Source organism: Chionomys nivalis, chromosome 1 (assembly GCF_950005125.1).
Source record: "Chionomys nivalis chromosome 1, mChiNiv1.1, whole genome shotgun sequence".
NCBI lineage: Eukaryota > Metazoa > Chordata > Mammalia > Rodentia > Cricetidae > Chionomys > Chionomys nivalis.
In genome coordinates, this window is record NC_080086.1 from 46934654 (window position 1) to 46947724 (window position 13071).

Consider the following 13071-nt stretch of genomic DNA (forward strand, 5'->3'; position numbering starts at 1 on the left):
GCAAACCACTGATTTTTCTGAATGCCTACTATGTTTTAGGATGCCCACACTCACTTATTAACATTGCTTTCCCCCCCTCTTCCAAGTCTTCTCAAAATATTGTAAAACCAAGTCATTTGTCTCCATGCTCAGCAGGCCACAGTAAGTTCAATGCACCTTCGTTAAGCATTTCTAAGAGAATAAAAAGGAGTGAGAAAATAAAAAAAAACACAGACCAGTATAAAATCTAGAGGTCTGGAACTCAAATAGCCCTAGGAGTAATTTCTTGGCCTGGATGACTGTGTAATATTAACTGACTTACCAACTTCCTTGTTTTCTAGTGTACAAAGTGAAAAAGGAGATTTTTCAGTAAACTGTGGTAAGTTGTATAAAGTACATAGCAAAATATTTTAAATATCAAAATTCTCAGCAAATTGGGCATCCCGTCTTTAAAAGAATATGTCAATTTTAACTTTAATCCGCTGTGAATATATAGGATATCATATGTTATTAAAATGACACATTGTGGCTGGATGGTGGTGGTGCACGCCTTTAATCCCAGCACTCAGGAGGCAGAGGCAGGCAGATCTCTGTGAGTTCAAGGCCAGCCTGGTCTACAAGAGCTAGTTCCAGGACAGGAATCAAAAGCTACAGAGAAACCCTGTCTCAAAAATAAAAAATAAAAATAAATAAATAAAAATAAAAAAAATAAAAATAAAACGACACATTGCTACATTTTTTCTTGAAAAATAAGCCAACCGAAAATATATACATGTTAATTTGAATTCATTGTAACTGTGAAGTTGGTGTATTTTCTAGCCTTTGATGACATCAAATAGTCTTTCTGTAAACATAGTGATAGAAATAAAATATTTCACTTATTCTCTTCTTCAAACTTAACTAATTTATGCTTCATTTATAGTTTCAGAATTAGTAGAAACCAAGTTTAAGCTTGAAATGTAAATTCTGCCTTTAATTGGATAGAAAGGGACACAGACATCTTTAGAGTACATGAAGTCAAACTTTTATTTGAAAGCTGAATTTCATGTGTAATGAAAATAGTATTGAACCACACATATCCATAAGCATAATACAGACACCATCTACAACACAAACACACGCGAATAAAGATCTACTGTGAACGTTAATCTATGTAAGAACAGAAAAGCTAACCAGGTGAGCCTGCCCTCTGTACTTTTTGTCTCTTTGACGATGCAGTCAGTTGAAGACAAATCAAAGTAGCTTTGGCCCAGTCCTACTTACCTCACTATAGGAACACTAGGATACATCTACTACCACAGACCACAAACCAGTACTACAACCAATTTAAAGTTGTTACGAGAATTACGCCTTCATGGCATGTAAACATATTTAGGGTTTCGATTGGCAAATATGTTTTAAATACTTAGAAAAGCAGCCGACATCTTTCCTTGTCCTCTATCTCTTCCATGAGTAGAAAATAGCATTAAGTCCATTGTGCTCTACAGTTTTCTATAAACATGGGTACATCTAAAATATCAGATGCCTTTATACCAAGAGAATAAATCTACTGATTTCACATCTTACAAATACGCATGCAGAATGAGTGGAAAACACTTTTGTATAGCAAAGACCCTGCTTAGTTTTCTTCCGATTATTAATTTTCAATGGCATATGCAAATCGTACTCCACACTTAACAGTAAGATTTAGTTTATTTTCTGTAGATCTGTTTTCTATAAAAATATATTTATGTGCTTAGAGGGGGAAAATTGAGTTGGTGTATGTGGGGGTGAGTTTTTGATACTTAACTTGATTACAGGTTGGGTTATGAAGTTAAAAGGCATCTTAGATTTTATCATTCGTAAGTTTTCTTAGTACAAAAGGACACCCTGTGACAGCAAACATTAGCACTTTGTAGCCCAGTTTGAAGTTAAAGCAGTTCAGCAATGTGCCTAAGGTTTCTATGTATAGTCAGTGCTGGAACCTGGAAGAGAACACAGATTTCCCTGACCCTCAAACAGTTCTTTCTGAACTTATCCCCATCCACAATCCTGGAGGTTATATACAATCACTTACATTAAAATCATACTGTCAGTAGACTACAGAAAGTTACTGCAAAACCAGTTAAGAACAAAGTTGTATATATTAGCAGCTGCCTTAAAACTCAGGGGGGAGGGGCATTTCCCAAATAATTATTGCCCAATGGTAATCGGCATTTTGCACATCACAGAGTCTGCCACTCATTGTTTAAGAGAGAAAAAGAATTAAATCCACTTTAACCTACTGGATGTGTTTTCATTTGAGCACACTGAATAATCCAATTCTACAATTAAAATCAAAGGACTCCAAGGATCTTGTCTTGCTCTACTGAAGATGTACAACAGAATGAAGCCAAATAGTATTTAGAAGTTCACAGAAGCTAGCAAAAGGGGTTATAGCACAATCTCATTTTCTTCAACCGTCATGTGGAACAAAAATGTAAGTATTTGCATCAACATTAGACTTAAAGATTATTAAATTTTTAATGAAACAGTTCTACATTGTTATTATTATCAACCCATATGACCCTTTCCAAACTACATTTTGAATGATGATAAGGGGAAGGAGGCAGAATAACAGCATAATTAACTGTCGGTCACATCCTTTATTTTCTGTGAAGCTCAATTCCACGTCCCTCCCACTAAAATGGCACACGACGGTGGTTCCTCCAGCAATCTGAGCCTTAGTCATCAGATGGCGCTGGGGATCAGTTTCCACAGTGGATGTGTGGATTCTTGCACACTCATACAGGCTAGAGAATAAAGATATCTGCCCCCTTTCTTTTACTATTTCCAGGAAAGTAGCTAAACATTGAGATCCATGATTTTTGAGAAAACAGATTTTTCCTACCTATGCATTCTAGAAGAGACATGAGATTTAAAAAGTATGTTTTATGTACATTACTGCATTGGTCATTTTTTATCCATGATTTTAACCCCAAAGCAACATAGCGCATCATATCAATTAAACATGAAGACTAAACAGTAAGGATATGCCAGTAATTACACAAAGTAAAGTTAAATCTCTGAACTGTATCACAACATAGTTAATAATTTCATGGTGAGGTTAAAAGTTTCCATTACACGAGAATGTTAGCATCCATTATTTAGTTATATTGAGCAGAGTTCTTCAAGGTATTTCGAAAACACTCTAAAACTTCTGTACCATTTTAGATGGACTGGTAGCACACATGCCGGAAACTAAATTCCCTGACCCTGTACTAATTATGACAAAATGAAAACATTAAGAATGATGATACCACCACAGATACATTTACAATATGATATAAACTAACAGGAACATAAGATTTTCTACTGTAAATAATTTTATTTGTTGGAGACTGCAGCAAGAATCCACTCCAAAACTTATTTTGAACAATATGAATGCATTTCCCTCCATTGTTATATGCTATTTTATTTTGAGAGCATGTGAAGGAGAGAAATATAAGAATAGAATCCAATTATTCATGTAATCTGGAATCTGGAATTCTGGGTTAGCCCCTGAAGGATGAAAACAGCATCCTACTATATACACTTTAGCTGTACAATCATGCTTAGTAATATTCTCTTTCTCACTTCAAAATAAAACACTATGTGTAAATATTAATATAATATGTACAAGGCATTCATAAAACATATCCAAGGGAACCAGTCTATAAACATAAAAGGCTGAAGTTTCGAACATACAAATGAAGATACAAAATACAATCATCAACATCTTCTTTCTCTTTTTAAAATAACCTCTGACCTTCTACAGCTCCAGTTAGTTCAAGTTAAAAAATAAAAAAAGAAAGGAAGAAAGTAAGGAAGAAAATTAGATAGGGATAGATAGATAGATAGATAGATAGATAGATAGATAGATAGATAGATAGATAGATAGATAGATGATAGATGCAGAGTTACCACACTGACAGAAATTGAAGACAGTCATTCAGAAATTGAAAACATTGTAACTCCGCATAAAAATGGTAGCCTCTGGGCAAATAGGAGCTCAATAAATACAAGTTGCATAATCATCTAAGACCTTTACTAGTAAATTTTAAATAATAACTTCTAACTGTATAGATTCCATGAAGTGTTTAATAAGACATTCATATTCCTTTTTACATTTTAAATAACCAGCTTACTTGCTTACAATCTTTTAACCTGTAGTGAATCAAAGCACTAAAACAGTTCTTAAAAACTAAATACAACTGTGTATCCAGAGAAACCCACACAGTTAGCAACATTAATGCACACACACTGAACAGGAGAACCAGGCAGACGTGGAATATGTAAAACAGGAACTTTGGATTCAGTCAAAGTGGATCTAAGTACAGGATTTGTTTTGTGTTCTGCATTTTGAGCACCCAAAACCAAAACCAAAAATGAAACACGGGCCTGAAGTGTTTGGCATCTGACTTTTTTTTTTTTTCTTTTTGAAGGCAGTGCTATTTTTCTCAGCAAAATTGCAGAATGTCAGAATGTCACGTGTTTCCACTCCTCTGTAAAAGATTTTGCTGCTCAGAAGAGACTGGGGAGGACTGTGCTAGCCAGCCATGGTGCATGTGCTGTGCCTATGCCCGGAGTGGGAACGTAGCTGTTGAACTTCCATTGCTTTCAACAGACCCTTTCTCCTTAGCTCCGGTGTAGGCGCCAATAAAAGATCCATCTTCATTGAATATGGAGTGGTCTCCCTCTCCATATTCCACTAAGCTGTCAGCGCTCTCTGTGGGCTGCATGTTCCTATTCAAGGACCGAAGGCTTCCTTTGAGAGGCTTTTCATCACTGTCACTAGAAAACAAAACAGAGCCATTGCCCGGGAGCTCAGATTCTCAGGCACATACAGCAAGACTCTTTCACAAGTGCTAACAGGTTCGATAATTTTCAACTTGTTCATTTTAACACAAACGACAGGGAAATGCAGTTGAAACGACACATCAATAAGTAAGTATTTTAAAAGCCATAACTAATTTTCTTTATTCTGAGTGACTGAGGAACCCTTTTCTGCTTTTTTCACACTTCTGCTTTCCTTTTAATTGAGGAGCTGCTTTGGGACATGAAGATGCAACATGCTGATTCATATTGAGGCTATGGTGTGGGTACCTCGGTGCTTCCTGAATTCACATGCTAAACTGCTTTACCCAAGTATGATGACAACGGTGTGTGGGCTCACCGGAGATTAGCAGTCACAGAACAGTCCTCATGAAAGGGATTTGCCCTAGTGAAAGGGCCTCCAGAAAGCAGCTTTGCAGTTTCCAGGGCAGAATAAGAGAAACGGGCATCCATAAGTGAGACGGTTAACTCAGCACACATTCATGCTGTCCTGACTTGGATCTCACTGTCCAGTCCCAGGACTGTGAGAAATATTCTGCTGTTTATAAGTCACCTAGTTATGCCGCTAGCAATTGCTATTCAGTGGTCTAAGGGCAGAAGACAAATGTTACTTTCCTTGCTTTATGCACTCTTGTTGCTCTTGGTCTTGTGTTTTGATCTTTTATCACTTATTTTGGTCATATAAACTCCTGTGTCCTTCTCTTTTATTTAGTATAACCAACCAAATTTAGTTTCTTATAAAATTTTCCATTAAAATTGTTAAAAGTACCCTGATTAAATTAGGTCACAGCCCTATCTACCCACCTACCTACCTATCTACCTATCTGTCTGTCTGTTTATCTATTTAACACAAAGGGAGAGAGAGAGAGTGCACAGCAAAGTAGGAGAAGCACTTGTTAGGAAGACTAAGGACTTGAGCTCAAAAGATAAGAAGGTAAGATAAGATAGTGGGCAAGTGTGAACAAAGTACTATATATACATATGGAATTGTGAAATAATAAGTTCTAAAAGAAAATATAAATCATTGTGAATACTATTAATATGATATCTGATGTGTGTTTTACTCATTATGAGAAGCAAACCTGAAGTCACAAAATATCTACAAAATTATGCCCTTTATATATCTGATTTTAAAAATTTAAAAAAAAGGGTTTTAAGTACCAGTTCCTAAGTGACTAGATGACAAGAACCATCTGTGTTTGACACACTATTGGGAAAGGAACGTTTGGGTATCTGTGTTTGACATTAGCATAAATCAAGATATTTGTGTGGTATGGTAACAGGCTTCAGAATGAGGACACTGAGGTTCTAAAAATAAAAATAAAAATAAAATGTGGTATTGGCTTTGGGGCAAGATAATGAGTAATAAAAACATATATCTAAGGGCAAAGCATATAAGAAAGTTCCTGAAACATTAAAACGACAAAAATTCCTGATGAATATTAAGTTTTGGAATAAAATGCCAGAAAACATACTGACTGTTTGAAAGGTTGTAACTGTAAACGATGTAGGGAAACGAAATGACCAATCCTTTCATAGAAGCTTCAGAGTGTAGACAAATAAGCTTTTGGACAAGGAATAGATTCAGGCCAAAGGTTTGTTTTGTTTTGTTTGCCTTCATAAAAATGTTTGTGAACAGTTGTCCTCAGCGATCCCTGTTTAAAAGGAATGTGAGCAACTGTGTAAAGTCTTCCCTTTAAATGTGTGCTGAACCTATTGGTTCACCCCAGGACAATAAATAGAACATACTAGAGCAATGAGATGTAAGTTCTAAGATTGGGGCATCAACATACTATGAATTGCCTCTTGGGTACTCAATCTGGTGTTTCTGCCTCGCCTAAAGCTAGATATTACTAAGTATCCTGGAGATAAGTCCACATGTCATGAAACTGAGGATGACTCTGGCTTGCCAAAATCTGAAGTTCTTAACCCATAGGTCTGGATATAACCAAGCTCTGGCAACACACAGATCTACTGTCAGCCCAAACTTCAGGAGAGACCACAGTTCTTGTCAAAAGCCTGTCTCCTGAAGACCATAAGCCAGAAGCACATACCTGGCTTCATTTCGCGTGGGCACTGAGATAATACTCAACTGTTATCCTAAGTTTCACATTTCAGACATAACCAGGAAGAATAATCCAATCAGTACAACAGCACTGACCATAACTTACAACTCTCCCAACCTAATGTTTTTTTTTTCTTTTTACTCTCCTGTTTTCTTTCCTTCCTTCCCTTCCACCTTCTCTCTTCTCTTCTTTCTTTCCTTTTTTCCTTACAGCCACCCCTGTCTTTCTCTCTTCTGATCTTCTTGACAAGAAACATAAAAGCTTAAAAAGAAGGCACCCAATCAGCAGAAAGAGAAGTGATGCGCATAGAGACCAGCAGAGACATAGTGGTGCTCAGATCTCTATTAGTTACTCTAGGTCAACTACTCAAAGTACCCCACATCCGTGGCCATGCAGATAGATTCTGAGCCAGTGAGAGCCAGCTAGATTTCTTATTTGGTAGAGATTCTTGAATCATATATAATAACATCAATATAAGTCCAAAATTGATAGTAATTTTCTTGCTACAATAGAGATAGTAGAGATAATCTGACTAAGGAATGGTGATAATTCAAGAAAGAAAGTTAAATGTAGTGGGCACAGGGTGAGACAGAGATGTGTAACTGGAGAATTTGGCTGTTGTACTAGACTTCTTGCTGTGTTGTCCCTGCCTGATTGAACTCATACACTGAATAATACTCTTCGAACAGGTATCAGTGACTCTATGCTTTAAGTACTAATTTACCACTTAGTTCTTTTGCCAGCCTCATTGCCTTGCAGAAATAGTTGTTCACCTTTTAGCCTTTCATTCTAATTGATTGATAATATTATTTGAATATGGCATGTTTTTTTTTTAAGTCTAGGCTCATGCATAGAGTTGGGTTTGGAACCTCTTTATTTTATAAATGCACAAAGAAAAGTTGAAATCTGTGTCCATGAATGCAAACTTAAAGTAATCATGTCCATAAGGAAACCCTCAGAGTGGCTCTAAAATGTTTCAATTACTTGTTTATGTGAATATTACATGTGACATGTGTTATGCACAGAGCTTCAACCAAGCAATCTTGACGCTTGTTGCTATTCAGACTGTGGTCCTTAATACACCTCCACCCCTGAATATAATTCAGTTCTTACAAGAGTAGATAACAGTAGATAAAAAGGAAAAACAAGAAAGAAAAAAGATGAAGAAAGGAAGAGGAAAAAGAAAGGAAATAAGGAAGGGAGGGAGGGAGGGAGGGAGGGAGGGAGGGAGGGAGGGAGGGAGGGAGGGAGGGAACGGGGACAGAGGGGGTAAGGAAACCTTTGGTAAAGTTCCTTTTATAAAGTCAGTGTGTTGTAGTTCCTTTACTTGAGTTAAAAACGAAGAACGTTCTCCACTTGACAAACCTGATGGAAGTCTTTCAACTGATCATGAAATACAAAGTTACATTTACCTGTATTCACCAAAAGTCTCATCTTTTGCTGACTGAACTTCTGGATCTGGGTGTAAATCTTCCTTCTCTTTTACTGAAACAGAAAATTGAAAGTAGTTTAGCATCAAATCTATTGGAAAGACCTGTCAGCTTGGCTGCTGAAAGGCAGGTTATAAAAACACATTGCCCCAATTTTTTATGCCATTGTTATTAGCTTTCTGAGCAACAGGTATAATGTATCAGTTACTTTTTATTTAATCTGAAAACAGAAAAGATTTCCTGGGTTCTATTTTTCTGCTATTAAGCACCTTGTAGAATTTCATGTCATTCCCCCATATCAAATGGAAACTTGTCCTATGAAGAGAATCAAGCTTAGATCATTGTGTCCATGAACGTAAAATTTATTTTTTCTCCAAACTATTTGAAGATTTAATAGACTCTTAATGACCTAAGTCATGAAACCTGTTTAATGCCCCTCAAAAAAAAAAACAATCATTATGGTGCTCTGTATCAATATTTTAATCAAAACTACTTTAATAACAAAAATAATCAGGGCTACCAAAGCATTCTAAATATATAATTACATGAGAGACTGTAGGGATGATTTAGCTTATATAAAGTGTCTGTCAAACATGTTTGAGGACCTGTTTTATTCCAGCACCTGCTTGAAAATGGCAGACTTGATGGAAACCAGTTTTAGCTGCATTTATGGGGAGGTGGGTACAGGAAGATTTCTGAGGCTTGCTGACTAAATCAGTCTAGCTAAATTTGTAAGCTTCAGGTTAATGAGAAACCCTGTGTTAAAAAAAAAATAATTTGGAGATGATTGAGCAAGATAATAGATGTCAATCTCTGGACTCCACATGCATAACCACACTGGAAAATGTGCAGATTCTTCCATACAAAAAGTAATTTAGTTTCATTTGAAACACTTTAACATGAGATTGGTTCTTGATTCTCTTACCTTTAAAAACATAAACAAGTTTCCTTTAAGATGTTTTTCACCCATGCATACCCTTAGTTGTCCTCCAATATGAAAAGTTGTTGCTCTTGTTTTCAAAGGGTCTGAATTGAGGGAGAGCTTCAGAACACATATATGTTCATATTTCATAAGCATTACTTTCAAAAAGATAATTAAAAAACTGTCTCTCTTCAAAGTGTCTAATGAATGACCTAGAATATCCATTAGTCGTTGTGAACATATTTGATACAAGCTAGATTTCAGAGAAAAATGGAAATGGACAGCTGTGCCAATTAAACATGCTATTTTAGGAAAATGTATGTTATGTTCTTCATGGTTTTATGTATATGAGATTCTCAGTAAACATTTGCTTGATGAACCAGGAATCAATAAAGAACAGTTTATATATCTGAATACTGTCAGCCAAGAGATGCAGGAGTTTAATCTTTCTCCTTTTGTAAAAGCACAATGAACAGGAAAAAAAAAAAAAAAACAAAAAAACAAAAAAAAAACCAGCAACAATGTATACGTAAAATAGCAAGTTGAATGTAATTTATATAAAAAAATAAACAAGTTAACAACTAGAATGATTTTATTTTTATCCAATATATCATTAATATTTCAAGAAGTAGTACACTCAATAAACGTTACCCAGTACAGTAATAGGAAATACACCCTCTGCAATGCAATGGTGATCTCGAACAAAGCTGGGTAGTGGAGTCAGTTCTATAAGAACCACACAGAACACCAGAGCCAGGTATAGAGAAAGAAGCAGAGGCATGCCATAAACAAATGAGCTCTTTTTTAGGGTATTAAAGCATACATGTGACATAATAATACACCTTCTCAGTGTCTGATATATCTATGAACAGAAAACATAAGTTTATAGGAATTATGAGCCTTAAGAACCTATTTTAATGTTTTTAGATTTTCATTTCATCTTAGGAGCTAGGGTGTGGAAAGGGGTTGTCACAGAAGCCTTCTATGTCCCTCTTCCACAACCATGAGCATGTAGCCATTGATATCACCACAAAAGAAAGTAGTGATAAGGATGCTGAGGTGTAGCTCTCCACAGCTGATGGCTTCTGGCAGGGGTGTGGATGGGGAAGGTCTCAGTTTTCTTTACATGATGGGCCACTGGGCGTTCAACCATGCTTCAGGGAGCATATGGGCAACAAAAATTGGAGTTCTTTTTTTTGTTAGGAGAAGTCCTAAGGGTCAGGGAGCAGACATGGGAGGACTAGGAAGTGACTGTGCTCTAGGAGTACATGAGGTAAAATTCCCAAATAATCAATAAAAATATTTTGTTAAAAAGATTAATTTCACTTGATTTATGTGTATGTGTGTGTTTGTGTAAGTGCAGGCGCTTGAAAAGACCAAAGGCATCAGACTCCCTGAAGCTGGAATTACAGGCTACTGTGAACTGCTCAATATGGTTACTTGGAACCAAACTCAAAACATCAAGTAAGTACTTTAAACCACTGAACTATCACCCTAGCCCATACAGTCTCTATTAAATACTAAAACAGCCAGGCATAGTGACACAGACCTTTATCTTAGCAGTTAGAAGGCAGAGGCACACATGGATCTCAATGAGTTCAAATCTACCCGAGTCTACCTAATGAATTCCAGGTCAATCAACTCAAGCAGCTTCTAAAAGCTAGCATTATATACTATGCATATTTCCTTTGATTGTTTAATCAAAATATTCCCCTTTAGTATATTTCAAAGCTAATACACTATAAGCTTTATCCACATAATTTTTATAAAATAGTTCCCATAGACCGATTCCCAGTATAAGCTATTCAAAGATGAAAATCATGTTAAGCCATGGTTTTACCTGAATACTTTCCACCTTTGTTCCTCTTCACAAAACAAATAGTTAATAGTATCAGAGTGAGAAGAGCGATTGCACACATCAGTCCAATAAACCAGCCTTGAGTGGAAATGTCATCATATAAGCCAGCATATTCTGTTGTATAGAGAGAAGGTACAAGGTTGACCTATCTCTAGAATCAGTTCTTGATATTATGTAACATTGGGTCACAATCACATATCATTTTAAAATAATAAATAATCTTTCCTTTGATCCCAAAGGAAATAAAGTAATCTGAAGGTATTTTGTTGGGAGACACTAGGAAATCATTACTTCCTTCTTAGGGAAGAGGCTCTGTAGGGTTGCATTTAGCTCTGAAGATGAGAATCAGAAAGGATAGTGAAGTTAAATGCAGAAGCAGCAGCAAGCAAGCCATAGCACAAGCTGCCTGGGTTACAAGCAGATCACCATGACACCTTTGTGAGCTCTGGTTTGCTTTCGATTTTCTTTATTTTCTGTTATTGGCAGGTGTTAATTAGCAACATACACATTCAGGTGACTACTCTGGCAAACCCAGTAAAGGAAACATGGGATCATTGTGACGTAATTTCTTTGGTAATTTTGAAATACTCCGTATGCCAATATAAATTGAAATTATGACCTTTATATTTAGTGCACTCTATACTTTCTAATATAATATAGATGTAAAATTAATCCACAGGACAGAGTGAATTGTCTAAGACGATAGCCCACACAGTCTCATTTCTCACCTCTCCCTCTTGTCTCAATTACATCTTGAAAAATGCTATCGTTATCACCCCAGTTCTTAGTCATGAGGTGAACAATATGTTCCGCTCCCGGCACAAGTACCTCTACAGGGTGAATCTTTTGGGTATGATTTACTCCTTCTGTTATCTTCCTGATACCTTTACCTAAGAAAGGTACACAGTTAAGTCATATGATTTCAATCACTGGAAAGCAGGAGAGAAATGTAAAAAAATATATATCATTTTTTGAGATGAAAAAAATCATTTGGGTGTTTTTTATCTTTAATGGTTCTTGAATCATCAGTGGACTCAGAAACTAACATTTCAAGATTTTTCTCTTAAAATGTTGAAAATGAATAAATGCAATGAAATCAGTTTATGGCCATTTGTTGATGAAATGGTACTATAAATCTGCCTTCGTGGGAATGGCTCAAAACCAAACACAGACTCAAAAAAAAAAATCCTTCGAATTTTATGGTATTTTCATATTAGTTGAATTTTCACAGTCAGTGAAAAGATGAATATATTGTATTTTCATATGATTACAAATAGAATTAAGATTTTAACTGTGTTTTTATTAAATGCATAAGCATAGTGTTGCCATGATCTCAATATGTTCTGGTAAGATGGCATCACAACACATTCACATAGAAAGTATTTTTTGAATTAGAGTCTTCAGTTAGATTAAGAGCAGGTTTATAGGTACATTTAAATGAAATGGTTTCACTGAGATTTAGTACAATGTATGAAAAAATAATTTTCCAAGAGAAACTTTCAATAAGTTAATCATTAAACTGTCAATAAGTTAATCATTGAACCTCAGAGAAACAGATGAAAATGAGTCCAGTTTAATTAATATGCATTAATTTCTGATCTTGCAATTAAACATATAAAATACTTTTGTCATTAAATTCATATTTTTCAAAGAATCAGTTCAGCGTAGAAAATGTCAATTGGCAAATGCCAACAATTTACACATAAGATGAATTAAGATCACTGGTGAGAATATAATGGAGGATGGATGATGAGACTCTTTGTTAAGTGGGCATAAGACACAAAAGCACTTGGTTGTAACTTTTCATCACAGACTAAACTTGATTATATGACTACTGAATAAAGAATAAAGGAATTCATTGAAAATGGTGCCGTGACAGAAATAAAGCCAGTTACACAGAGGAGCAGAGCTTTTAGAATGGATTACTGTAATAGAATGGAATGGATTCTTATTTTGAAAACCAGAAATATTAGTATATCATTT

The 13071-nt window shown here is 35.7% G+C and overlaps 1 protein-coding gene across 8 annotated transcripts in view; it reads right to left on the reverse strand.

The window, feature by feature from the left end:
• Positions 1-986: 986 nt before the first annotated feature.
• Chl1 (cell adhesion molecule L1 like) overlaps positions 987-13071 on the reverse strand; it is a 218045-nt gene continuing 205960 nt past the window's right edge. For 7 of the 8 annotated variants that reach the window (XM_057769448.1, XM_057769390.1, XM_057769438.1 and 4 more), the window contains 4 exons: positions 11817-11978; positions 11071-11202; positions 8291-8363; positions 987-4770 (listed from right to left, as the gene is read on the reverse strand). In XM_057769448.1, coding sequence (XP_057625431.1) covers positions 4554-4770; positions 8291-8363; positions 11071-11202; positions 11817-11978 — 584 coding nt within the window. In that variant the 3' untranslated portion in view covers positions 987-4553. The remainder of the gene's footprint in view (positions 4771-8290; positions 8364-11070; positions 11203-11816; positions 11979-13071) is intronic. The other variant, XM_057769457.1, reaches the window with a different exon arrangement.